The sequence below is a fragment of the Malus domestica genome, chromosome 02 (assembly GCF_042453785.1).
Source record: "Malus domestica chromosome 02, GDT2T_hap1".
Lineage (NCBI taxonomy): Eukaryota > Viridiplantae > Streptophyta > Magnoliopsida > Rosales > Rosaceae > Malus > Malus domestica.
In genome coordinates, this window is record NC_091662.1 from 4,215,679 (window position 1) to 4,243,638 (window position 27,960).

Genomic DNA, 27,960 nt, shown 5'->3' on the forward strand with positions numbered 1-27,960 from the left:
TGGGTTTGTTCTATCTCTCGGACGCAGGTAATCAGAAGTATAATAGTTATAAAACTCCTGCAATCAATGGAATAAGTATTATGTATTCGAGTACTGGTTTAGTAACCGATGGGAAGCCTCAAGGCCTACACCTAAGGCCCCACAAAGGCACCTATCATAACTAACCCGGTTCCTCGGGCACATATATATATACATACAACTAAAACTCGACATCCATTTCATATCTGCCATGCTGAAGATGGCAGTGGCACGCCTGAGTACCTAAAAGTTAATTTTGATTGTGAGCCTCAAGGCCTACACCTAAGGCCCCACAAAGGCACATTTCAAAGTTAACTTTGTCCTTTTCTTTCAGCCTTGCCCGACGAGCCTTGCCGACGAGTCTTGCCCGATAAAGATTCGCCTGACGAGACTTGCCCGACAAAGCCCAACCGTGAAGCAGAAGCCCGACAGCAGCCCTCAACCGACGCAAAACCTCCAGGGGAGCTGTGCATTTCGCCGACCAGGATGGAAGAATGGACAGCCTACTAAACCGATGGGAGCCTACTAAACCGATGGGAGCCTCTATGATCAGGAGAGTTCAAAGGCAGCACAAAGCCTACATGAATTCTCTGAAGACCCCCGCAACATCTGAAGCCTCCCAGAATAAAAAACTGGAGAAGACATCATCTGGGGGAAGTAATCAGCTCCGCTGGAGAAGTAAGAAAGAGGTGGAAAATGCCAGCAGCAAAAAAGAAGGTGTGGGGAATCATGTACCGCAGAACCAGCACCCTGGGAAGTATAGGATCTTGAGGAGAGCTCAAGAAGATCTGATCATGGTGCCAACCCCTGGATGGAAGCCAAAGCCTACTTGCGTTGGAGCTGTTTCATCTGAAAGGAAACCACCTTCTCTGCCATTGGTAGATCCTTTTGGTGAAGTTCCAAAACAAACACTATATGCGGGCATGAATCAACAGCAACAGGAGGGGGCACCAGAACCACTACTTCCAGCCGATGCCATGGCCTGGTTGGATGAGTTTATGGACCAGATTGGGAGCAAGAAAGAAGATTTGCTCGAGCCTAGTAATTTCCATATCAACATGACATACGTATTATCTGCCACGTTTGGTGCCCGACCTGATCAGCCAGCTACTATGGAAGGTGATTACTTGACAACTGAGCCAATGATGGCACATGTCAATATAGAGGAAGTCAAAGAAGGAGAATCGGGCAAGGCTGAAACTTCTGAAGCATCCAAAAGTGGTCCTTTAAGGATTTATACCGATGAAATGGTGTTCAGCCGCCCGAACATCTCGCTAGCCAACCATCTGAAGCCCATATACGTTACAGCTCACCTGGAATGTGTGCCCTTCAAAAGAATTTTAATAGATGGTGGAGCAGCTGTTAATGTGTTACCAGCCAAGCAAATGAAGAAAATGGGAAGAGGAACGGAGGATCTTATTCCGACAGACCTCACGGTCTCTAGCTTCTCAGGCGCTATCACCAAGACCCATGGGATATTGCCTTTAGAAGTGGATTTGGGGTCTAAGCAAATCATGCTGGCATTCTTTGTGGTGGACTGCACCTCCACTTATGGAGCCTTACTCGGAAGAGATTGGATCCACCAAAGTCTGGCCATACCCTCCACTCTTCATCAACAGGTAGCTGTTTACCATGAGGCGGGCACAGAAGGACCAGGTTTTTGGGAGATGGTGGAGGCCGAATCAGGGCCATTTCTCCCCACAGCCAACGTTGCGGAAACAAGTTTCTACAACCCCAACGTAGGAATCTTGAAATGTTCAGGAGCTGATGAGAACGGCCGCCCTACCAATGTGACGACCCAAAAGCTTTTGGAACAAGGAATGCTCCTCACAAGAGATGAGTGAGATAGACCTTGTATCATCCCAAATCCCCTACACCATCAATGACTGGACAGAAGAAAAAAGATCAGGTAATGGCAGTCAGATCCCTGATTAAAAGACTGTTGGTGTATGAGAATGGAAGAAGGCAAGAAAGAGAGCTCTTGGACAAGGAAGAGCAGGAATAGCAGGTGGGAGATACGATCTAGACGGGCCAGAAGACCTGCCCGAGAGCCCGGAGTTGGTCGAGTTTTTGTGTGCAGAACCGGATAAGCCACCACCAGAAGTCCAGGATCCTCTGGAAGTTATTGCTAGGAACAAAGGAGGATCCGAGACCAATACAAATTAGTGGTTTATTGGGGGTTGATGATCGGGCAAAGGTTGTCGATCTGTTGCGAGAGTTCAAAGACTGTTTTGCTTGGCATTATACTGAGATGCCAGGGTTAGATTCAGCCTTGGTGGAACATAGAATGCCCATCAAGGAGGGATATAAACCAGTTAAGCAAGCACCACGAAGGATGTCAAAGGAGATAGAAGAAAATGTCAAAGAAGAGATCGAAAGGCTAGTAAAAGCTGGCTTTATCAGACCGGCCAAATATGTAGAGTGGTTAGCCAACATTGTACCCGTTTTAAAAGCTATAACAAAAGCAGTACGATGTTGTGTTGATTACAAAAATCTTAATAGTGCTACACCAAAAGATGAGTATCCTATGCCCATGGCCGATCTATCCATAGATGCAGTAGCAAAACATAAAGTCTTATCTTTTATGGATGGGAATGCCGGGTATAATCAGATAAAGATGGCTTCAGAAGATATACATAAAACAACATTCAAGTGTCCCGGTCATGTGGGGGTATATGAATATCTGGTCATGCCATTCGGGCTCAAGAATGCTGGTGCCACCTACCAGAGGGCAATGAATGTCATCTTTCACGATCTGATTGGCCAGAGTATGAAAGTATACATTGATGACATCGTAGTGAAGTCTAAGACAGAAGAGCAGCATTTGGAAGACCTCAGACAAGCATTAACAAGGATGAGGATCCACAAATTGAAGATGAATCCAAAGAAGTGCGTGTTTGGAGTGAGAGCAGGCAACTTCTTGGGATTCCTGGTGCATCAAAGAGGTGTAGAAGTAGACAAGAACAAGTCTCGGGCAATAATGGAGTCACCGTCACCCACCAACAAGGTACAACTCCAGAGGCTATTGGGCAAAATCAATTTCTTGAGGAGATTCATTGCCAATTTAGCGAGCAAGATCCAGCCGTTGACTCCTTTATTAAGACTGAAAGATAAAGAAAACTTTGAGTGGGGACCACCACATCAACAAGCCTTTGACAGCATCAAGGTCTATTTAACTTCTCCACCAGTGTTGGTGCCACCTCAAAGGGGAAAACCCTTAAAGCTGTATATTTCTGCCTTAGAGAAGTCAATCGGGAGTTTGCTAGCCCAAAATAATGAAGGCGGGAAGGAGCAGGCATCGTACTACCTCAGTAGGATTCTGACCGAGGTAGAAACTAGATATTCCCCAGTGGAAAGATTATGCTTGGCTCTATATTTCACTGCCAGCAAGCTAAGGCATTACATGTTACCTTGTCACGTACACATCATCGCCAAGACAGATGTGATAAAGTACATGTTGTCAAAGCCAATGCTAACAGGGAGGATTGGGAAGTGGATTCTAGCATTGTCAGAATTCAGTTTCCAGTATGTACCCCAGAGAGCGGTCAAAGGCCAAGCAATTGCTGACTTCCTGGCCGAACATCAAGAATCTCAAGACGAAGTAATCAATATCCCAGGAAGCCTGGAGGTCACTAGCATTTGGATCCCGCTAAGAGAAGATATCTCGGGCAAAGAAGATTGGGTCCAGCAAGAGATAAGAAGAGTGACTGGTCTCTGGATCACTCCTTGGAGGTTATATTTTGATGGATCTCACACTCAGAAGGCTTAAGAAGCAGGGATTGTGATTATAAACCCTCATGGGGTCTATCATTATTATTCATTCCTCCTAGACTACCAAGGAAATACTAATAATCGGGCAGAGTATGAAGCTTTGATAATTGGTCTGGAAATCTTGATGGATCTGGGGGCAGTAGAGGTGGAGATCTTTGGAGATTCAGAGTTAGTAATAAACCAGCTAAATGGGGAGTTCAAGTGCAGACATATTACCATGGCAGGATATTACTTGACGGCTACGCAATTACTGAGTTTCTGGGATTCTGAGATATCAGTCAATCATGTTCCCAGGGAATCCAACTTAGCAGCCAACGAGATGGCACAACTAGCCTCAGGAGTGCCAATACAGGAGAGAAGATATGGGGTAGATGTCGAGATCCAAAGAAGGAACCTCCCTTCTATCTTAGAAAGGGGATTCAGCCTGGATGTAATAGCTCTAGAAACCGAAATAGAAGATTGGAGGTCCCCTATCATTCGTCATTTGAAGGATCCCTCTTCACCTACAAGCAAGAAGAATAGACAGCAAGCAACCAAGTATGTCTTGTGGGCGAAGAACTTGCTAAGGAAAACTCCAGATGGATTACTATTGAAATGCTTGGGCCAAGAAGAATCCATGAGGGTAATGGCCGAAGTACATGAAGGGGTATGTGGAGCACATCAGGCAGGAACTAAGATGAGGTGGTTGCTTAGAAGATATGGTTATTTCTGGCCCGACATGGAAAAAGATTGCAAGTCTTATGCCAAAGGTTGTGAAGAATGTCAACGGCACGGACCTCTCCAGCATGTGCCCTCAGTACCTTTAAATCCAGTAGTCAAGCCTTGGCCTTTCAGAGGATGGGCAATGGACTTCATCGGGCAAATCTATCCAGCTTCTAGTAAATGGCACACTTTCATAATTGTGGCAACGGATTACTTCACCAAGTGGGTGGAAGCATCAACAGTAAAATCCATAACTTCGGCCGAGGTCAAGAATTTTATCGAGACCAAGATTCTGCACAGGTATGGGGTGCCCGAAACTATAGTAACGGATCGTGGGCCATCTTTTATCTCAAAAGAAGTTGAGGAGTTTGCAAGCAAGTACAAAATAAAGATGATCCAATCCAGTCCATACTACCCTCAATCAAATGGCCAAGCAGAGGCCAGCAACAAGATCTTGGTCAACATCATCAAAAGAATGGTGGTAGATAGTCCAGAAAAGTGGCATGAAAGGCTGGGGAACACTTTGTGGGCATACAGAACTTCCAAGAGGGCAGGAACAGGGACAACTCCTTATGCTTTAACTTTCGGGCAAGATGCGGTACTCCCTATGGAGATCAATGTAAGTTCGGTCAGAATTCAGAACCAATTTGGGTTACATAGTGAAGAATACATCGAAGCCATGTGTCAAGGAATTGAAGACTTGGATGTAGCCCGAATTGAAGCCTTGAACCAGATTCAAGAAGGAAAGAAAGTTGTTGCCCGAGCTTATAACAAGAAGGTGAAGATAAAGTCTTTCAAAGAAGGAGATTTAGTGTGGAAAACAGTCATCCCGCTAGGAGCTCAGCTCAGGGGCTTTGGAAAGTGGAGCCCGACATGGGAAGGTCCTTTCATTATTAGTCGAGTTTTGAATAAAGGAGGATACTACCTAGCATACCTCGAAGGAAATGGGCAGAAACATCCCATTAATGTTAAATTCTTAAAGAAATACTGTCCTACATTATGGGATGTTAGAGATTGTTACATTGAAGAGGGGGCAAAGTAAAGCAGGCGTCGGGAGTTTCATATGCAGTGTTTGTTCATCAACCATTCAAAGAAAACAAAAAGACAAAAGTTGCTGAAATAATTTTTATTTCATGTCGACAAATTGGTGAAATTAACAAAAGATTCAATTTCTACATATTACATTTGATTCTCTCTAAGTATAGTGATTTCTTCAGCTGGTTTTCCGATGTCTTCATGGATGGAACCCGATCAGGTGATCGGGTTGTGCGGCCAACATATGCTTGGTAGAGGATCATCCGACAGAGCCACCACCATATGTGATGGTGAAGCCTGACTTATGACGGCAGCAAGCAGGAAATCAAGCCTTCGTGAAGAACTCGCCTGACCAAGGGTGTTGGGGATAGCAGGGTGTTCGACCAATGGTGTTGGAGATAGCAGTCATTTGATGAAACCCCCTTTTTTCTCACGAAAAGGGAGTTTTAGGAAACTCCACTCAAAATCTGAAGAACCCATTTCTCAGTTTTTTTTTTTCCGAGGAAGATTAGATGGTTTTGACAGGAGGGGTTCCAAGCCAGAATTTATAGGACCCAGAGGACAGTTCAAAGGTCGTGGGAAGATCAAGAGACTCCGGGTGCCATTAATTTCATCCAAAAAACACAAGTTCCAAGGGCAAAGATGCAGCCGCATGAAGAACTTTTCAATTAATATTGGCGCCTGGAATTCCAGGCTAAATATCAATTGAAGGGGGCACTGTTTGGATCAAAACTTAACTTTGGGCCCAAGCAAAAGAAGGCCCAAAAGAAGGCCTGAAGGAAGAGTCGGCCGAAGCCCAGCCGAGACCTAGAAAAGCAGGAAAGGGTCTCCTCTGACTTGGTGCAGCTCATGAAGACCACTTGCCCACCTACCCAAAGGTCAAGTGGTATAGACTGACCAGCTACACAGCCCATAAAGTACTTTATGGTGGCATTACATGTAAAAAAGCTGATGAGTCATCACCCTCAAACCACATTCGGGCAAGGCTGTTGCTACAGGAGGACATGCTGGGTTGTCTATAAAAGAAGAAAGAGAAATCAGGATTAAGGACACTCAATCAAACAAACAAATGCAAGCACAAACTCTGCTCAAAAGCCATATTTGCCTTCAAAACGAAGCTGTAGTCAGCCCAAGCCTTCATCCATCGCGGGATAACCTTTCCTTCAAACCTTTGTAATAGCTCTGCTACCTTGTTCAACCTTGTTGTAGTATCGATTCACCTTTTGTAATCTCTCTCCCTCTCTCAAAACTTTCAGACCTTTAACAAAACTACAAAGATAGGAGCCTGCAAGACGAGCAGCCTTGCCTGATAAGGTTTAACCTTGCCTGACCTTCTATGCTTTGTATTTTTTGTCTTTTCATTCATTAAGCCTAGTAATATGTTGTATGATCCCAGTTATATGCAAGTTATTTCTAGCAAGATGACCATTAAAAAGCTTTCTCAGTACATAGACCCGATTTGAATAGATCTTCAGTATTCAAATCAGATCTAAGTCCTAAGCCCTCGGGCATGCATATTTGATCAGTTAAAAGTCCTTGGCCTCAAGGCATAAAAAAGAACCTTATGTGGACTTAACCCATCCACGACAATCCTTGATAAACGAGAAGTCCAAAGTTACTTGGGGCGCAAGTAATCGACCTACCACTTAGTTTTATTTCTATTATATGATGATTATCATAGAACGTTTATGCATGGAATGGATTCTGATAGGAAGCCTCAAGGCCTACACCTAAGGCCCCACAAAAGCACCTATTTGGGTTCATTCCGTTCTGCGATCTAGAGCGTTCTGAGTAGAAAGAACAAATTCTGATAGAAAGCCTCAAGGCCTACACCTAAGGCCCCACAAAGGCACATATTTGGGTTTGTTCTATCTCTCGGACGCAGGTAATCAGAAGTATAATAGTTATAAAACTCCTGCAATCAATGGAATAAGTATTATGTATTCGAGTACTGGTTTAGTAACCGATGGGAAGCCTCAAGGCCTACACCTAAGGCCCCACAAAGGCACCTATCATAACTAACCCGGTTCCTCGGGCACATATATATATACATACAACTAAAACTCGACATCCATTTCATATCTGCCATGCTGAAGATGGCAGTGGCACGCCTGAGCACCTAAAAGTTAATTTTGATTGTGAGCCTCAAGGCCTACACCTAAGGCCCCACAAAGGCACATTTCAAAGTTAACTTTGTCCTTCTCTTTCAGCCTTGCCCGACGAGCCTTGCCCGACGAGTCTTGCCCGATAAAGATTCGCCTGACGAAACTTGCCCGACAGAGCCCAACCGTGAAGCAGAAGCCCGACAGCAGCCCTCAACCGACGCCAAACCTCCAGGGGAGCTGTGCATCTCGCCGACCAGGAAACTTGCCCGACGGGAATTCCTGAAGCGAACAAGTTAGGTGGGCATTGTTGTCAGTTAGGGTTGCATTCGGTGGGATCGATGGCTCGGTGTGGGATTTGGTGGGAATGCATGTTGCTTGCAAAGAGGAGGAGAGAGGGAATGAGGGAGGGGGAGGGAGAGATATGGGTTTGGTGAGGGGAAGGCATGCGACTTGCAGAGAGGAGTGAGGGAGAGAGGATGAGAGAGGGAATGAGGGAAGGGGAGGGAGAGAGAGAGGGGTTTGGTGAGGGGAAGGCATGCGACTTGCAGAGAGGAAGGAGGGAGAGAGTTGGAGAGAGAGGGAAGGATGGAGGGGGAGGGAGAGAGAGAGGGGTTTGGTGAGGGGAAGGCATGCGACTTGTAGAGGGACGGAGCGAAGCTTAAAAGCAACTGCAAAAAGTTCAATGGACAGGGTCGCAGCAATGGAGACACCTCGCTCTGAACCATTTCCCCTCTCCTCAGGCGAATGCTGAACAAAGTTTTGAAGGAACAAAAAGAAGAAGAGCTACACATAATAGAATCCGATTTGCAAGGAAAAGAAGAAAGCCAGCTTTTCAATGAAAAAGCTAAAATCAATCCCTTCAACCTCCTCATCGGCAGCGGCACCCACGACCACCAGGTTCACTTTTAATTTAATTTTAATTTTAATTTTTTGCTTTTTTAGTGGATTAAAGAATATGAAACGAATTATAATTTAAAATGGGGAAATTTTGTTGATTTTTGCGTTCAGTGTTCTGACTTTTGAGTGATCATCGAGCTGTGATGGGTTGGTGTTGGATTTGATTCAATTGAGGTAAAAGCTCTGCATGATTGTGATACGGAGAAAATGCTAGAATCTTACCTTCGATCCAAATATCTGATTTTTGTTACAATTGCTATTTTCATTGCAGGAAAATGTGGCGGAGACAATAATTCCCAAATCCTCGAGTTTTATAAATGCATTCCAATTGATAGCCATGTCAAATGATCTCGATTTGTCAGGTATGTTCGAGGAACAGGCAAGTTTACAAGAAATAGATTTACTAAAATAACTAATCCTACTTTTTTAGCTTATAACGAATAATGTTGAACTGTTAACTTAATTTAGGATGAGAAATAGAAGACAACAAGAATTGGACCCAAGCATACCATTACTGAAACCATGAAGAAAATAGAAGCGGCTGCAACAGATGCGAGTATTCTGTAGCAAGAACAAACAACTTCAGGGTACATGAAACTTATATTCAATCGTACTTCTTTATCTGCTTATCAAAGTTCCTTCCTGCCAACTAATGATGTATTATTTTTTCATCAGATGTAAATGCATGCAAAAATTCCAATGGAAACGTAAATCACCATATCCAGGTAAATCCGAATTGTAGATCAGACTTATATTACAATTTGCTTTCTTTGTGAAATTTTATTGTAATCTCTGGCTTTTGAAATTCTATATGAAATTGTGAATGTCATTCGGAATCAAGTCTGGCCGAGTTCTTTACTAAATAGTGCGAAAATATGCATGATGAAACTAAATTACTTTTGTATCATCTATATTTACCTGTTATCATAACAGGATTTAAAATATAGAAACATACTGCTTAATGTATAATTGAGTGAAATGCTAGTTTACATAGATATTGTGCTTATTTGTTTTAGGTGGATTACCAAAAGGAGCTCATCAAGTATTCTGCGAGCACGATCGACCTTGATCATTTGGATATTTAAAGGAGCCATTGATAAAGGGAAGACGACGAGTTGTGAACCTGTGTGCCAATTTTGCCAATTTTGCAGACAAGCAGAAACTCTGGCACTTGCCTCTGTCCTATCCTCCTCTCGCCGCCGTCTCCCTTCTCTCACCTCCGTCGTCTTACTCCTCCTTTCTCTGTCTCTGGAATCCTATCGTCATCTTCCTCGCATGCAAGGCTCTGGCCCTTTCAATTGAAACCAAAACGTGTTTCAGGTGCCTAACACAACCTCTCACTACTCACTCACATCAGTTGGTTTTTGTAATTTGAACTTTTTTTTCTAATAAATTTGTATGCTTTCTGGATTTTTATGGCAGTTTTGGACCTTATCTTTTCTGAATTTGTGTGCTTCTCTGGGTTTTTTAATGGCAGTTCTGAGGAAGAGCAAGAAAAAGGAAGAACCAGTATTAGAAGATCTTCCCAAAGAGTACTGTGATGATGTGAGTGCCTTTATTCTTTAACTTGGCCAAATGGGTGCTCAAATTTCACGTTTTTCTGTGATTATACGAGTAAATTTATGTTTTTTGTTTTTGGGTTTTGCCAAATTCAATGGTGGTATTTATGGGTTTGGTATTGATTTTCAGATTAACAATGACTTTGGGGAAATTGATTGAGTCTGCATTCAATGTAACTTTTCATGCAGTTACATACTGATGAAATAGAATTCAATTTTTTCATTCCTTTTTTTTTAAATGCAGTTACATTTATATGATGATTTACAGCATATATTTATCTTTTAGATTCTAATTCTTCATGCAGTCTAAGCCATGAAGGATTTGATAAACCCACAATTGATAACAATGTGCGGCGGCACCAACGGTTTTGGACAAGGAACAAGTAAGTACCATTTTGTTTCATTGTTTCAAAGTATTATGTAGAGATTGCTTTAATATCTTGGCTTCTTTGCTGTTTGTGGGGTGTATGAGATAGGATTTAGGAGATCTGGTTTAGATTTTGCAAAGAGAGTGTGTCCGAGAGAAATGTGGGAGGATTTAGGCGAGGGATTTCAGGGATTTGTTTAGGGTTTCTTTTCTGCGATTTGCAGACAGAGAGATGGGACAAGGGTGAGAGAGAGATGGGAGGATTTTCTGCGAGGGTAGAGGGAACGGGTAAGGGAGGTATGGGTATGGGTAGGGGATGGAAAAACATTTCGTTTTCCATTTGCTTCCTCAAACCCGAGGGATTGCTGCAATTGCAGAGAGAGATGGGGGTGTTCGTTAGGTCCCCTTTCAGTGTCACATTTGTGCTTTGTCCACCCTTGATTGTTGTGTGATTCATTCTCACGAACGTTCTATGCACAAGGTTTCATGTTATTCCTTCCTTTTAATTTTGATATTATTGTGCTTAATTTCTATTTTATTTTATTGGGTGATTAGATTAACAGACTTTGGATATTTGGTATAATAATTTCACATCACGTGTTGCCCTTTTGCATCACCTTAATTGTTCATCAGATGCTAACTTTTAATTATGTTTTCTTTGGGTCAGTCTCCATCTGGTACATGTGTCCATCCTTCTGGAGTGGAGCACTATCTTTCTGACAGCATAAATGCTCTGAGAAGCTACTATGGAGACAAGCAGTTGTTTACTCCGTTCTAGGTATGTTTTTCTTTAGTATTTTAGAGGGATTCTTAACTATTCCCCATTGTAATCTTTACCTTTGTATCTATCTCTCTCAAAAGACGATGAGAGTAGCAACTGTTGCAAAGCAAATTCTCAGATGTATATAAGCATATACATACATTGGACAAAAACCGAATCTTAAATTGGGGCAGTGAGTTCTGCAACATCTTGGTGCTGCATATATTCTCACACTTTTAAAAGTTGTATTTCTCATATACATTGGGAATTTTAATTAGTTTTATTTCATTTTTGTAGGGCAATTTAGTAGATATTTAGACATAAAAGAAGATGCGTGAATCAATACAATTAACCTAATAGTGATTTGGTTCAGCGTAAAGACCATTGCTAGGGCACTCAAGCCATTTTCTTAATTTATGCGCATATATATTATACGTAACCAGAACATGTTTCCAAAGGATGTTAGTTAGTGTTCATGCTCTGCTGATATTTTATTCTGTTCATTTTGATTTTGTTTTTCAGTTGTGGTTATAGGATTGTTTTGTCTCTCTTTTTTTCTTTTTTGTTTTCCCTCGTACAACTTTTCTAAAATTGAACTGTAGTTCTCAATTTGGTTCTTTGAACCGAGGCCAATTGGGCTGTGCCTTTGGAAGGTCTCACTGCTATTAAAGTTGAATGGTGCTAACTGAATATAATGCGTTCATTCTTCGGTGTGTGTGAGTGTATGTGTATGCAGTCTATGCGAGTGCATGCAGTGCGGTTAGGTTCATTCCCGCATGGGTTTTCGTCTTTTTTTCGTTAAATGGTTAGGTTCATTCCCGTATGGGAGAGGTGTGTTTTTGCCATCAAATTGGTAGAGACTGATCTTAATCAAATATCATGCCATAGTGTTATTTTGTTTGCATCTATGGAACTATATATTTACTTCGTTGTTGTTGACAGCTTCGCATGTTCCTTCCAGATAATGCTGCCTTTTTGGATTTCGTATGAGTGTCCCGGGTCGGTTCTGGACCAACAAAAGAGGGATGATCGCTGTCATTCGGACTGCAGGCGTCCACTTCAAAATCCCGGTAAACACATCCTTTTCTTGATTTCAGGCCATGCAAAATTCATGGTGAAAAAACTGAGCTCATGTCGTTGGTTTGTGCCTCTGTCCTATTTCTTATTTATTTATTTATTTTATCAATCCTTTTCCTTCTTGGTTCTATTTGTTGCTGCTGGTTCCGATATTTCATTGCCCTATGTGTGCATGATATCAGTGCTGCCACTTTTCATATTCTTATCAATGCTTACATCTTCACTCTTTTCCTTCTGTTTCTTTTGCTTAACATGGTTTCGGCTTTTTGAGATTGTGTGTTTGATTAACATTTGATCGTATGGTGTTAGATTTTAAATTTGATGTGAATAAATTCTGCCAGCGGGGATTTTGGTCTCTGGATTTTTCATGGTGTAATTTTTATGGCATGATCCATTGGTGTTGTGTGCATTTTTATCAACAATAATAAGCTTTTTCTCAGCATTGCAAACAAGTTTTCTTATAACTAAGAGACGAGTGCATGGTGCATGTGTCTTAATTTATTCAGGTTAAATATATCTTATTTATGCAGTTAAGGTGGGTGCATTCAAGTCCCGCAGCAACACGCGGGCATATTTTCTCGTTGAGACTAAAGGAGGTCTTAACGCCAAATACTGTTCTGTATATTTACGAATGGTTTAAAGTTTGGGTTTAATTGGATAATCAGAGAGTAGTGCGTCAGACTATGGATATTCAGAAACTGAAAGCATAATTCATATTCTTCTAACAAGTCCACGCAAATAACCACAATCACAATGTTATTTTATAACTGGCCATGTAGAACGCAGTACAAAAGCACTAAAAGCGTCCAAGTGAAAGTACTTTCTTCTCATGTAGTTTCATTTAACTTAGTTTTGACATGCCAATCAGTCACACACTCAAGTCCTGAACGTTCGGGCTCAATGGCTCCAAGAGAGCTTCCACTTCACTCTGATTCACCTCCTCTAACCTTGACAGGTTCCACTTCGGATTCTGCATTGACAAGAAACCGAAGCCAAAGATAAAGATCCGTTCTGATATACAGAAAGTAAGATGATTATATAACTGTAGGTCTTGTAGAGGCGATCTTATAGCAACTCAGTCCACAAAGACGATCTTATAGCAAGGCGATATTATCACATCAGTCAACTTTTGTTGGTCAAGTAAAGCACATGTTACTCACAGAAAATGTGAAATACTACAAAACAAAACCTATCAAAAGGATGCAACCATGTGATGAAAGAAACGAAAAGGTACGAAGTCCAGACTCACTGGATAATTCATAATTGGTTGTCATTTTTCCCAAGCGCAGATGCCAACTTTGGAGAAGTAATTTTTTGTCAAATAAAGTGAAAAAGGAGCACCCTCTCCAAGACCTTGAAGAGCTTTGTTAGCCCACTCCACTGCAATAGAAACAATTTGGTCGAAAATACTTGACAGTGACATACAAGCCTCTCAATAGAAGAGTACGACAAACTTACCAGTAGCATCTGAACTCAGCTGCTGCTTTTTAAGTTCATCAATTGTCTCAAGAACCGACTTATTTACACCAAATGCTGAAGTTATTTGAGGCAAAAGCCTCTTGAGTTGCGTTCCAGAATCTGGGTTGCTGCTGAATTTGGCCACAGTTGTTTCAATGTTCTGAAGGGGATCCTGGGAACTGCATCAACAATGGAGTTGCTTTTATCTCAACAAACGCATTAGACAATGTGATGATGCCAACTAAAGCATCGGAAACGCATAGCAAGAACAGTGCTCTGAAATTTGAAAAGCCACTGCAATGTAATTGACAACATTGACAATCTCTGTCTGACAAGGCAATAGTACCTCTGCAATGATCCGGTAGCGACCGGTGACCTGATAGGCCAATACCAAAGCCCACTGTTATGTCACCCATGAAGCTTATATAGGGCTTCTTGCACAGAGATTTTGCATATTAGAGAATACTCAGCAGTGGATACCTGAAAAACCTGCAGCACAGATATCATATCGCTAGCCTCTGAATCTTGAGAATACTATAAATGGTAGCTTATAAAAGAAATGAATCCTATCCAACCAATACATATCATACTACCCAAGTCAAAGCAAAATCAAGACTAACAAATGATCAGATGTTGTAGGTTGCCCGAGAATGCCAAACATGAAATTACAAAAGGAAAAATCGTATGTGTTGGACATTAGTAAATAAATGATGAAAGCACAATCTTAGCAATTAAAGAAATGTTGAAATTTTACATGGGTTTTTGTAATGTTGAAATGTTTCCGGATGCAATATGTCTTCAAAATTCAAAACAATTACTTACTGGAAAATCATAAGAATCTGAAAGAAGTATGAAATGTTGACTTGCTGATGATGAAGCTGGAGGTAATCTGTAGTCCAGGAGCTCAGAATGTGATGATGAGGATGAGTCTGATGATGACAATGCAACACGACCTTGATCGTGTCTCACCATAGAACCGATCTGGGTGTGACTTAATCTTGACAGAAGATGCTTTCACTTCAAAATTTTTGCCTTTTCCCCTTTCTGTCATCTGTAGTAATTCTCATTTGATTACTGGGATTACTATTATCAGATGATTCATGGCTTGGTTCTGCCTCATCATAGAACCAAGCTGGATGTGGGTCAGAAACATAACCAGCACTATTCATAGCAAGCATATTTTCTTTCATTGGCTTATCCCACGCTAGATTAACTCCTGTTCTCTTAACAGTAAATAAATAATAAGGATCCACACTTACAAAAGGTTCTTCAAAAATTATATCAACTTTATCCCCGCCTTGCAAATTGAGCTTATCGTTCGATAGTTGTCCTAGCCAAATATAATCAGGTTCAGGCATGTCGTCTATTTCTTCTCCGTCTATTTCTTCTCCGCGTATGGCTATGCAGGCTCGCAACTCAGTACGCTTGGTGTGATTTATAACAGTAATGTGAAGAGAATAATAATTATTTTTTGAGTGGTAAAAGCAGAATAGAGTCAGGCCTTTAAAATTACGAACACTCCGGGGAATATCAAAACTGACTTTATTGCCATTGTTGACAAACTCAAACCAACCAGGAACATAATTCCCATGGAAGAAAATGCCACCAAATCCGCAAGAAGTCCATCCCTATATAAACAATGCAAGTGTCATATATATACATGTACATGTGCGTTTGTGCGTGCATGCGCACGATAGGAAGGCAATTAAAAGAAAGAGGGAGAGATACCTGTAGGATGTTCTTCTTAAAATTATCTGTGAGATTGGTGCACCTTTTCATATCAATCAATGTCATGGAGGATAATGACTTATCCAAGCCTGGAACCTCAGTGAGTTTGGACGAATCACTTAAATTCAGTTTTCTCATCTTTGACATTTCCGAAAAATTGGGCATTATTTTCAATGTAGGGCAACCAGGTGCCTTCAAGACTTCCAAATTTGTTGGTAAATTGGGGATTGTATGAAGATTTCTGCATTTACTGAGCTTCAGAGTTTCAAGCTTTGAAAGATCATTGAGGCTCGGTAGGCTACAAAAAGAATTCCCTTTAAGATTCAAATCTTGTAAGGAAATTAGACTCCCAAGATCCTTAGGGATTTTATTATCATCTAATTTGCACCATGAGAGATCTAACCGAGTGAGATTGTTCAATCTTACTATGGAAGGTGGTACTCGTTTTATGGCTGTGGAATCTGCATCAAGTATTTTCAATGATATCATCTTCCCTAAATCCTTATGCAGTTTTTTGAAATTTGAACAGAACGAAAGAAAAAGAGTCTCAACAGATTTCGACTTATAGAAATCCCCTGGAAGAAAAATAAGATTGTCACAGAATCTAAGGTTCACCAAAGAAAGTCTTTTAAGATAACCAATAGAGGGGTGAATTCCGGACAATTTATTGCAGTATTCCAATATCAACTCTTCAAGATTTGGGACTTGTGAAAAGTCTGGTGATTTAATTAGGTCACTAGAAAAACTGAGATCAATGATCTTCAACTTCTGGAGCGAGAGCGACTAATGCACAAAACCAAAGAAAAATTGAAATTAATATCCAAAAAGAAAATCTTATAAAAAAGAAGGAATCCAAAAACAAATAGAAACAGAACATTATGACGTGTAATTGATTATACCTTGGAACCCTGCCAAAACTGTACCAATTTACTATCGTGCATCTGTATAGCAACTAGTTTCTCTTGATTTAAAAAGTCATCTGGTATGGACTGTAAAGGGAATTTACTCCAACAGAACCATATTAACTCTTTGGGAAGATGTTCGTATTTTCCATTGAGCTTATTAGCGTAGTCGAGCCGAAGTAATCTCAGTTTCTTCATATTGGCAAATGCTTCTGTACTGAAACTAGTCTTGTCAGAGCTTGGTAACCCGGGATAAGGGATATCTAGAGCAAGTCCTTCAACTTCTTCAGTTCCCTGTTAAAAAAAAAAAAAAAAAGTTTAAGTAAGAAATAGATTATTTGCATATGTTTACATGATTTTGCATAATGAATTATACTTGCATTCCCCCTTTGGGGTGACAAGCTCATTCTGCCGCTTGCAAATAACATTTCTTAATCGTACAAATTTTCATTGTGGAACCATTCAATTTCTTACTCTTATAATCATTACAAAAAATTTGAATCAGAGATCACTTAATTTAGACATCCAAATGTATCAATAAATGGATAATTCATTATTGATATGTTACTTAGGCAAAATCACGTACTATGAATAAATGCGAGTACTATTGTTGGCTAATTGAGCTTTCCTTGTGCAACTAACATATATACACATGAATGTTGTCTAATGTATAATAGACATTTTGTTAAAGAAAAAATGTATAATAGACATACGTGGGTTATATATGCTTTTCCTGTACAATGCATTAATCCAAAATTTTATTGGGAATATACTTACAAATTTATTTGTTAATACATTGGTGACCTCTCGAGAATTCCACAACCTGCTCCATTTTCCAGGGTGACCGGGGGACTTTTCAGAAATGATTACTCTGGCCATTTCTCGAAGCAAATCATGCATATACAATATGTTGCGTTCAACAGTTACAAGGCATCGTTCACAGAGGACACTGATTTCTATTGTTGCAAAAAATTCACATCCATCTAATACTTTTGCGACATAGTCCTTTTCCCATCCAATAAAGAAACAAGATATGTCAAGGAAAGTAGCCTTTTGTGTACGATCCAGCTTTTCAAAGCTTACTCTTAGCGGTTTCATTATTCCTTCATGAGGAATTTTTTTTAATTTCTCCAACTGACTTTTCCACTCTGTTGGGACTCTTTCAATCATAGAAGAACCTAAAACTTCAAGGGCTAGTGGCAAACCACCACAGTGAGAAACAACCTCTTTTGAGAGTTCAAGATATCCTTCATTAGGACAACTATTTCCAAAGGCATGCCAACTAAAGAGTTTCAAAGCTTCTTCTTCATTCATTTCCTTAAGCGGATATGTCTCGTCCACTTTCATGTTCACTTGCTTTAGTAAACGATCATCTCGTGTCGTTATGATAATTCTACTTCCTAGGCCAAACCAATCACGATTTCCAGCTATTGCATTTAGTTGTTCCACTTTGTCTACATTGTCAATAATGACAAGTACTCTTCTACTTTGGAGATGATGTTTTATCAGACTGATACCTTCATCAACACTGGTTATCTCACGCTTGTTCTGTTTCAAGATGTTAGAAACAAGTTGTTCTTGCGAAACAACCAGATCTTTTTCACTAACGTTGTTAAGGAAACTTTTGAATTGGAACTCATGATGAATTTTGTTATAAATGGCTTTGGCAGCTGTTGTTTTACCCAATCCACCCATCCCCCAAATTCCAACCATGCGAACAACATTTGATCCACCATTTGAAAGAAAAGTGATGATATCTTGAATGCGAGTATATATTCCAACTGGGTGCTTGGCCACATGTAAACTTTCTGCGCTCGGAAGCCATTCCGGGATAATCTTGTTAACAATTTCTCTAATAAGCTTTGCTTCGCACCTGAAAAATTGAATTGGTAAGCTTAGTAAGTAGGCTCAGTATGAGCTATTAGTATATTTCCTTGTTTCCTTCGCGCGCGTGTGTGCACACAAACTATCTACTATAGCTAGTATGTGATTTTGGGACCAACGTCAATAAAAGAAACAAATTCATTCATGGATATATTAAAGTTTGGTGTATCAATTAAACTCCAATTATGGTTTAGGTTTTACAGGAAATTGGAGAAATGGTCCCTGAACTATGATTGAACTGTAGCTTTGGTTCTTAAACTAAAAAATTCAATAAATCTTGTCCTTGAACTTAACAAAATATGGAGCATTCATCCCTCCATGTTAACACCGTAAGATTTTCTGTTAATTTGATGACGTCATCTTTGTGGGCTCTATATTTTTGTTTACTAGATGCCACGTGGCTTGAAAATTCAAAATAAAAGAAAATAAATACAAACATAGAGAAAGAAAAAGAAAAAAAAAATATTTCAATTATAAAAGTTAACTCTCTCCAATCCTCCCTTCCGCCTCCCCTCCTCCAAACCCCAGCCACACCATTGTAGCACTTTCCCAACAGCAAAAACAAAGAAAGTTTATAATCCAAATTTGGAACACATCTCCCTTTGCAAACAAATTCACAATGACATCCATCCACGTTGTCTCGACAGGTAAGATTCAAGAAATTTGTGAGATGTGGGTTTGGGTGACGGCTGTGGTCCATGGGCTACAGGTTGGGGCCGGCTGGGGAGTGGGGATTAGGGATTTGGGGTTGGAAGTGGGAGGTTGACGGGTGTGAATCAAAGATTGAAGGTGAAGGGGTGGGCTGCGAGCCTGCGAGTGTTGGTGGGATGAGGTACGCCTGCAATTATATATATATATATATAGTAGACACTTTTAACTAAAATTTAAAGGAATTGGTTACGAAGGACTAATGCTCCATATTTTATCAAGTTCAAGGACAAAATATAATGAATTTTTAATTTAGGAACCAAAGCTACAATTTTCCTCAAGATTTTATATGAGAGATTAAGGTGTATTAATTAAGCATGTTAATTAGAGTAATACAACTTAAATATTGAAAAGCACAATGATTACCTGCAATTATATATATATATATATATATATATATAGTAGACACTTTTAACTAAAATTTAAAGGAATTGGTTACGAAGGACTAACGCTCCATATTTTATCAAGTTCAAGGACAAAATATAATGAATTTTTAATTTAGGAACCAAAGCTACAATTTTCCTCTAGATTTTATATGAGAGATTAAGGTGTATTAATTAAGCATGTTAATTAGAGTAATACAACTTAAATATTGAAAAGCACAATGATTACCTCTTATCAGTGATTTGAAGATGGTAGCCAGACAAATTTGCAGCTTTTGTAAGAACCTCTCCCCACTGCTTTATCCCTTCTTGTTTAGCTTCACGTTTCTTGTCATCCTTTTCTTCACCGATGCCCTCTTCGTGCTTCTGAAATTCTTCAGCCAACTCTGCAGCTTCTCTAAGAGCCTCTGTCCACTGCTTTACCCTTTCTCGTTTTTCTTCACGTTTCTTGTCATCTTTTTCTTTACTGATGTTCTCTTCGTGTTTCTTAAATGCTTGGGCCAAAACTCCATTCTGCTTCCTGACATGTGAAGGATCAACGTGATAGAATATTGGCAAAACATGTCGCCCCAATTTGTCTCTGCACTCCATGATCTTCACCAGCTCGTTAAGACACCAACTCGAATCCGCATACCTCTCTGAGAAGACAATGATATAGATCTTCGATTTTTCGATTGCCTGTTCCAGTTCTTTTTTTATTTCTTCCCCTCTTTCTAGATCGTCCTCATCGATATACGCTTGATATCCCCTATCTGTTAATGCCGCGTGGAGGTGGTCCGTGAAGCCACTGTGTGTGTCTACACCGCTGAAGCTCAAGAACACGTCGTAATTCCAAAGTTTTGACTTGGGGGAGGATGAAGAGGAGGCTTCATGGTTTGTCATGGCGGTATCCACTGTTATGGCACTGCAGTGGTTCAGATTATGACTGAAAAATGGCAGTAGTTGTGTTTGTGCTATTGAACAGATGATCCTGAAACACCTAAACCCAAGTCAAGCTCCTTAAGTCAACAAGAACAAAGTTTATAATATAATAATGTTGGCGTATGGAAACGACATAATGTTGGCCAGAAGGTGCAGAGACAAACTTGAATGCAAGCTTTCTGAAATCTTCCAACCAATACAGATAAAAAGGTAACACCCTAGTCAGAAATGAACTGAGGTGTTAGCTTTCTAAGACACCCAGATGACAAAATCAACAAAATAGAATGGAAAACTGACTTACACTTTTAAGGCATGCTAGAATCTTGATCTAAAATTGGTGGTGGGTCGATTGTTGGTCACCAACTCTAAATGAAGAATTCATCAGAACCTAGAAAATTAAACAAAGAACTTTCCAAAATCAACATTTACTAAAAACCATTTACTTGGTTATCATGCAAGATGGCTTGCCAAAGATTGAATTAAGGAATGCAAAACTTTACTTTTATGATGATTTCCAATGACAGCTAAAAGGTCAGAACCAAATGAAAATAAAAGTTAGGACTTCACAAAACCAATTAAAATCTAATTCCAAAGTTACAAACACCCACCAAATGATTCCAGATAAAGTTTTAAACTCAAGGTCAGACCCAAATGAAATTAAAAGTTAGGACTTCACAAAACCAATTGAAAATCTGATTCCAAAGTTTCAAACACACACCAAATGATTCCGAATAAAGTTTAAACTAAAAAACCCAACAGAAACAAAAGCATTGGTGTGAATTAACAGTATCTAATTGAAGAAACTAAAACAAAAGTAAAGTAAAGTATATACCTCAAAATATCAAGCAATTAAGTTCTTCCTCCGATGACCCAAAACTCTGAAAATTCCACACAAAAAAAAAGGTAAATCCATTAGCAATTCATAGCTTTCAAAATCAGCAAAAACTTGGGCAACAATAAAGATGCGTTGAGAACCATCACTCTTTCTCCTTATGTATTTGAAAAGATATTTTATAAGCAATTTATGTAGTCATTCTGATCATGTTGCATATAAATTCCTTTTCTACAGAGTTCAAAAAAAATAGGGCAGTTTATGGCATCTGTTGAATAACATGGTTGAAAGATTTAAAATTGATAAATTCAATTTTTATGTGTAAAACTATAACATATAGCTAAAGCTATTGGGTCTATATATCCATATCAATCATGTCGTAATTGAAGGTTTATCGATGTAAATAGATGATTTCAGTCATGTGAAGTATATGCTGAAGTTTGGTCTAAGTTAGATAAAAATTGACCAAAATCTTAATAAGAGACTCTTTTAGCTTTTAACCAAAAAATGAGCACCACAATACTACACTTATAAGTTTTATCATGCACAAAATACATAGCACTGATTGCTACTTTTAGAGCAAGAACAATACTTTCCAAGAAAACAACAAAACACTCAAAACCCAGAAACAGAAACACACTTAGGACTCCAACTCCTCAAAAACATGAGAAAGAGAGAGAGTGTGTGCGAGGAGAGAGAATAAAAAACCATATTAATTTTCACACAAACTCAAAATTGCTTATAAAATTACAAATCAAAACAAATGAAAGCAAATCCAAATTGCCCTAAATTAAATCTGATTAGTTAAACGTTTGTTGCCCTACAAATGTCGTTACACCCGACACAACTTGCTTTGAAGTTGATATTTTGGTCAATCCAGGGAAAAAGGAGTTATTGGTTTTGGAGCGGTTGTCATGGAGAATACCATCTCCCTGTTGAATGATCTAAAAAAGGACTTACAGCTTCTGCTGGCCATAATAAGGCCCTTCTCTCCAGATTTTCTCAATAACTTTCCTTTTCGTAGCTGGTAAGATTGCAACTCCAAGAATTGCTCTGAAGAGATATACAAAAAAATCAAACTAAAACTAAGCTATTGGAAGAAATTTAGAAAACACAAACATCACTACAACTCAGATTTAAAGTCAACAGAAACCAAATGGTAGAAGTTGAAAAAATACATGGTCATGAATCGAGAACTTCATCAAGCTACAACAACAACAACAACAACAAAGCCTTTTCCCACTAAGTGGGGTCGGCTATATGAATCCTAGAACGCCATTGCGCTCGGTTTTGTGTCATGTCCTCCGTTAGATCCAAGTACTCTAAGTCTTTTCTTAGAGTCTCTTCCAAAGTTTTCCTAGGTCTTCCTCTACCCCTTCGGCCCTGAACCTCTGTCCCGTAGTCACATCTTCGAACCGGAGCGTCAGTCGGCCTTCATCAAGCTAACAGCAATAAAATCTCATATAATCTGTCAAAAACCAAAAAAGAGAGAGAGGTAATTTCAAGACCTTGTAATGCCGAGGCCTCGTACAATTGTAGTAATAATATATGGTTGATGCACCTGTTGCTCAATCAAATCCTTTGTCTGGCTAAAAAAAATAAAAATCTATAAATACATTCATGTCCAATTTATGAGAAATCATGGGAAAGCAAATGCACTGATAACGGAATCATGAATATGAAAAACTTGCCAAAAAGAAAAAGAAAACTTCTTATAGTGTGCCAAGAACATCCTCCTACTCCTAGCAAACTTTTTATGGCATTATCCACTTCTCAATTCATAATTCAACCACTAACTCAAAGTCTATAGTGTATGAAAAAGTGATATCTTAGTTGATCACGATGATAATTAAGCAGATTAAATGACAACCCATAAAGCATACAAATTCAGAAAAGAAAAGGTTCAAAACTGCCATAAGAAAACATAGAATATATAAACGGGAAATCAAAAGAAGAGAGGCGAAAAAGGAAGAAAAAACCAAACAAAATTATTAGGTTTGGGATATACCTTTATCTGAAACGCCACAATCATCAAAGTCAAACATAAACAATCCAAAAAGTTGTGGAAAATAACAATAAATGCTCAACGAAAAACGAAAGAAACGTAGAATAAGTTTACCTGTCCTCCCCCTAATAATACAATTCACCACTTATATTCTCGTCATCCTCTTCAGCCTGAAAAATTTAGTAGAAATATTCAATGAAGGCGCTTAATGGAGACAGTAATATTAGCAATGGAGGAATTGAATTGATAACTAAAACTGCAAGACCAATTGACTACGATAGGTTCAAAACAGAAACTCATCTGTTAGATGTCTCATCTTTAGGCAGTGCCTTGTTCTTTTCTTTTTTTTGTTCTTTTTTTTTTTTTGTTTTTGGTTGCACGTCTTGTGACGTTCATGTAAATGAACAAAATTGATACTTTTGACACAACCAACAATGGAGAGGTAAAAAGTTAAAAACAGAAGGAATGTCTTTTGTTATGTAATAGATTTTGCAAGTCAGAAATTCTGTTCGAGAATTTGCAACCCAGAAAGTCCGCCAGCAATTATTAACAATCACAGATAAGCACCGAATGAAGGCCAATCTAATAAGCCAAAATATGTAGGGCACTAAAGAAATTATTGCCCAGTAACAAATGATAGATAAGCACATGTGAAACTAAAGAAATTTTTCCTTACTATCAACTCCAAAAAAATAACCTATACAATTCAAAAAATGTTGATACATGCCTGAAATTGGTATTTGAACCACCAACTACCTCCGTGAATATGTTTGTTTGCTTAATGGTTTGCGTTGAAGTTGTGAAAGGAAATGCAATTTCTTAAAAGAAGGAGAATGCAGAGACAAATACAGAATGGTTCACGTGGCCACCCTCAAAACAATAATGTCGTATACATTAAGCCTGCCAATTACTAAAAACAAAACATTTTGCCATGAGGAGAAGTAAGAACATACCGAAACTTGTTTGCAAATAGATGAGAAAAATTATACCTCAAACAGATGGGAAATTTATTAGGAAAGATAGATCAGCCCACATGTGTGTAATCTATATACAAAAAACCACTCTCTTCATTAGCCAAATCGTTTCATAAATCCAACAACACATAATTATATCTTGAACAATGCCAATTAATGATTTCCCATTTACTTAAGCCGGACAACAAAGCCAATGAACTGATGAAAGAGCGAAAAAGAGAAACAAAAAACCTCAATTAAGCAATTAAATGGAGTATTACTTGATAGAGCTGGAAATTACCCAATTCCTCAGAGAGAGGATCAAGAGTGACTGATGAGAGTGCAGAGAAACGAATTATTGAGAAATTCAAGTTCTGAGCTCAAAGTTGGGGCCTCCACTTTCCAACTGGGGAAGAAATAACAGAGAAAACACAGAGAGAGCCAATCCACCAAAAATATTAATCAAATGGGTTTCTTCTAATTCAAAATTTGGACCACCCAATTTCCGATGAAGCAATAACCATTCAAAATTCCAACAGATTGAAGCCCTCACAGACTACAAATTATCAATACCCAGCAATAAAAAATTTGAAAACAGTAATAATGAAGGAAAAAGAAATTAAAGCTGCGAGCCATTCTCTAAATCTCAGGCACCAATCCAAATCACCAGTAATTTGCACATAATGATAAGAATCTAGCGGTATTTCCATTGTTTAAAAACCCAAATTCAAGAAATCATGAAAAATGGAAACTTTATTTGGAAATTGAAGCTTTACCTGCAGATCAGCAGCAGCAAACGGAATCCAACGGCATGTACCTCAAAAGTGAGAGAGAGAGTTGAGAGATGAGTGAGAGAATCGATAAACAAAACCCCCCAAAATCACAAAAGGAAAATTGAACAGAAAACAAATTTGCAAATCCAAAATCACAAAAACGAAATTGAAACACCCACACTGAGAAAGCTGCAATACTCACCAGGAAGCTAGCTTTTCTGGGTAAAAAAATTGTTCGAATCGAATTGAAGAACCGAGGAAAATTCTACTGGTTCAGTGGTTTTTCCAGCAAGAAAGCACCTTGTTTGTAATTCGTGAGAGGTTGGACGGCGAGAGAGAAAAACGTAAAGGAAAGGAAAAGCGGAGAAGAAGTCACGATTATCGACGCGTGGGTTGCATTCCACTGTGCCAAGTTCGAAAATGAACGGGGAATGGGGAGCTTGGCTGAGGGAGACAGAATTCGAGAAGCAACGTTCTGATTTTTTTTTTTATATGAGAGAGGGAAAGAGGAATGAAGAGAATCGACAAGAGGAGGAACCATTTTAAGCGATGATGGACGCGTGGGAATTGAGGGCAAATTTGCCATTTTGCTGTGAACCCAAAAGTCAAGACTTGGCTTGGTTTATATAATTAATCAATAATATTTCATAACAAGAGCTAGGTCCATATATTATACAAGGTTCTAATATAATAGATGTTGTGGCTAGGCGAGGCTTATTGTCTATGCGAATTTAAGTAAATTTACTCTATATTAAATAAATAAATATATTTTTACACTTAAAATGACACATAATTGTATTGTGATATATAAATTATAAAATAAAATGATATATATATTATAAAGTATTGGAGACCCAAATGTGAAATGACAACTATAAACAATTATTCAAGGTGGACGGTAAATGATTCAGCCATTTACAAGATTCAAAACGTAGGATCACGATCTACTGGATGATTGTATTAACTATTAGGCGGTGCTCTAATATAATACATCCAAATGGGGGTGGACCACATAATACACCCAATAGGTCGTTTTAAGCTACTCCACTGCTAAAACTATTGCAAAATGCGCATTAGGATTTATACTTCTATTAGCTACGCCTTTCCTTACTAGGCAAATGAACCATATAGTACACCAAGATGGATGTTATACACGTTGGAGTTTGAGCAGAATTCTTTTTGTTATCATGTCTCACATTGCTAGAATTGAAAAGTTCATAATATAATAACATTCACGTATGAACTTGAGAAACAACATACTACTGGTTGGCCTGGAAGGTGCAGTGAAGGAGAGGAAAGAAAGTAACAAACACGAAAGGATAAGGACTATCCAATAGATTATAAACAATGACTTCTTGGGGGTGATTACAGCTATTCAACCATCAATAATGCATTATTTTAGTTTGGAATTTGGAAGCATTTGAGAAGTAACATGACAACAACCACATAATAAACAAAGATGATTAGAAAAAAGACCCGAATGTGAAAGAATAATTAAAAACAATTATTCAAGATTAGTGATAAATGATTCAACCATTTACAAGATATGAACTTAGAACAACAATCTATTAGATCGTTGTATTAATTATTAAGTGGTGCTCTAATATAATAGATCCAAATCGGAACGGACCACATAATACACCCAAATGGATCATTTTTAGGCTCCACTGCTAAAAACTAATGCACCATGGGCATTAGGAGTAGACTTTTATAGCTATCTTTCCTTACTAGTCAAATGAACCATACAATACACCCAAATGGATGCCATCATGCCATATATAAACAATGTTTTGAAAGGACAAGGTAGCTAACGCTGTCTTTTTATATATGTAAGCAACAACCCTAAATGAATCTTATTGGAGCTAATTAACTAATGTATTTATTAGACAGTTGGATTCCTTAGCAAGGGGTTAACTATTTTTGTTTAGATTAGTAGTCAGGTGGTAATTAATTAGTCAAATGAACCATATAATACACCCAAATGGATGTGCATATATAAACAATGTTTTCGAAGGATGAAATGACTTTCTTGCCGGTATGGGGGAAGAGGATTGCGCGAAAATTTTCGCACTAATCTAAATATTGTGTTTCAAGCTTTGAAAAACCATTGAAGCTTTGAAAAGTTTGGTGATTTTGTTAGGTTATGTGTATGAGTGACATTAATAATTTTCAACTTCCCAAGCAATTGTTACACAAAATTAAATTTAAAATCCAAGAGGCCGTGGTTACAGCTATTCAACTTTTGTAGATTTTCCGGTTTTATGAGATTGGCATTCTTTTTCAACACAACTTCTATTGAGTTCATATAAACTATTATATGAAGGAGAAATGGTAAAAAGACTCCCTCAAAATCCCAAATGTGATAGGAGAAAAGACACAAATATGAAACAATTAAAAACAATTATTCAAGGTGGGTAGTAAATGATTCAGTCATTTACAAGATTCAAACATGGGACCACGATCTACTGGATGACTGTATTAACTATTAGGCGGTGCTTTGATATAATACATCCAAATGGGGGTGGACCACATAATACACCCCAATGGTTCGCTAAAAACTATTGCAAAATGCGCGTTGGGCTTATACTTCTATTAGCTGCGCCTTTCCTTACTAGGCAAATGAACCATATCCAAAATGGATGTTATACACGTTAGAGTTTGACCATAATTTTTTTCGGTTATCTCATTGTCTCACATTGCTAGAATTGAAAAGTTTTAATAACGTTTGTGTATGAACTTGAGAGACGACATACTATCGGCCGGCGGGGAAGGTGCAGTGAAAGAGAGGAAAGGAAGAAAGAAGTCAACACGGAATGACAAAGACTAACCAATAGGTTATAAGCAATTACTTCTTGGGGTGATTACAGCTATTCAACTATCAACAACGCATTATTTTAGTTTGGAATTTGGAAGCATTTGAGAAGTAACATGGCAACAACCACATACTAAACTAAAGTGATTAGAAAAAAGACCCAAAATGTGAAAGAATAATTAAAAACAATTATTTAAGATAAGCGATAAATGATTCAACTATTTACAAGATATGAACTTAGAACAACAATCTATTTGATCGTTGTATTAACTATTAAGTGGTGTTCTAATATAATAGATCCAAATGGGGA

The 27,960-nt window shown here is 38.7% G+C and overlaps 1 protein-coding gene and 2 long non-coding RNA genes across 3 annotated transcripts; 1 reads left to right on the forward strand and 2 right to left on the reverse strand.

Moving 5' to 3' along the window:
- Positions 1 to 8,316: 8,316 nt before the first annotated feature.
- Positions 8,317 to 12,646, forward strand: LOC103449395 (uncharacterized). Its single transcript, XR_003776920.2, has 10 exons — positions 8,317 to 8,528; positions 8,640 to 8,702; positions 8,800 to 8,890; positions 8,997 to 9,115; positions 9,204 to 9,253; positions 9,545 to 9,848; positions 10,006 to 10,073; positions 10,393 to 10,470; positions 11,122 to 11,232; positions 12,176 to 12,646. It is a non-coding gene; the product is annotated as an uncharacterized lncRNA (long non-coding RNA).
- Positions 12,647 to 13,547: 901 nt separating this feature from the next.
- Positions 13,548 to 13,927, reverse strand: LOC139188751 (uncharacterized). Its single transcript, XR_011571998.1, has 2 exons — positions 13,750 to 13,927; positions 13,548 to 13,671 (listed from the first exon to the last, which is right to left on the reverse strand). It is a non-coding gene; the product is annotated as an uncharacterized lncRNA (long non-coding RNA).
- An 85-nt stretch (positions 13,928 to 14,012) lies between these two features.
- On the reverse strand, positions 14,013 to 25,362 carry LOC103452746 (disease resistance protein RPV1-like). Its single transcript, XM_070806263.1, has 16 exons — positions 25,041 to 25,362; positions 24,842 to 24,882; positions 24,367 to 24,471; positions 24,102 to 24,156; positions 23,840 to 24,022; positions 23,227 to 23,282; positions 22,616 to 22,696; positions 22,068 to 22,160; positions 21,108 to 21,153; positions 20,577 to 20,663; positions 19,584 to 20,324; positions 17,157 to 18,252; positions 16,377 to 16,673; positions 15,478 to 16,260; positions 14,572 to 15,377; positions 14,013 to 14,238 (listed from the first exon to the last, which is right to left on the reverse strand). Exons 11-15 carry the CDS (start codon positions 20,234 to 20,236, stop codon positions 14,769 to 14,771), a joined length of 3,438 nt encoding a protein of 1,145 aa, XP_070662364.1. The 5' UTR covers positions 20,237 to 20,324; positions 20,577 to 20,663; positions 21,108 to 21,153; positions 22,068 to 22,160; positions 22,616 to 22,696; positions 23,227 to 23,282; positions 23,840 to 24,022; positions 24,102 to 24,156; positions 24,367 to 24,471; positions 24,842 to 24,882; positions 25,041 to 25,362; the 3' UTR covers positions 14,013 to 14,238; positions 14,572 to 14,768.
- Between the last annotated feature and the right edge of the window lie 2,598 nt (positions 25,363 to 27,960).

Coding starts and splice junctions, on each gene's coding strand:
- LOC103452746 (XM_070806263.1), bottom strand. CDS start 20,236: ATGACAAACCATGAAGCCTCCTCTTCATCCTCCCCCAAGTCAAAACTT. Junction 16,261..16,376: donor AGTTTTGGCAGGGTTCCAAG/GTATAATCAATT, acceptor TTTGTGCATTAG/TCGCTCTCGCTCCAGAAGTT. Junction 15,378..15,477: donor TTAAGAAGAACATCCTACAG/GTATCTCTCCCT, acceptor TTGTTTATATAG/GGATGGACTTCTTGCGGATT.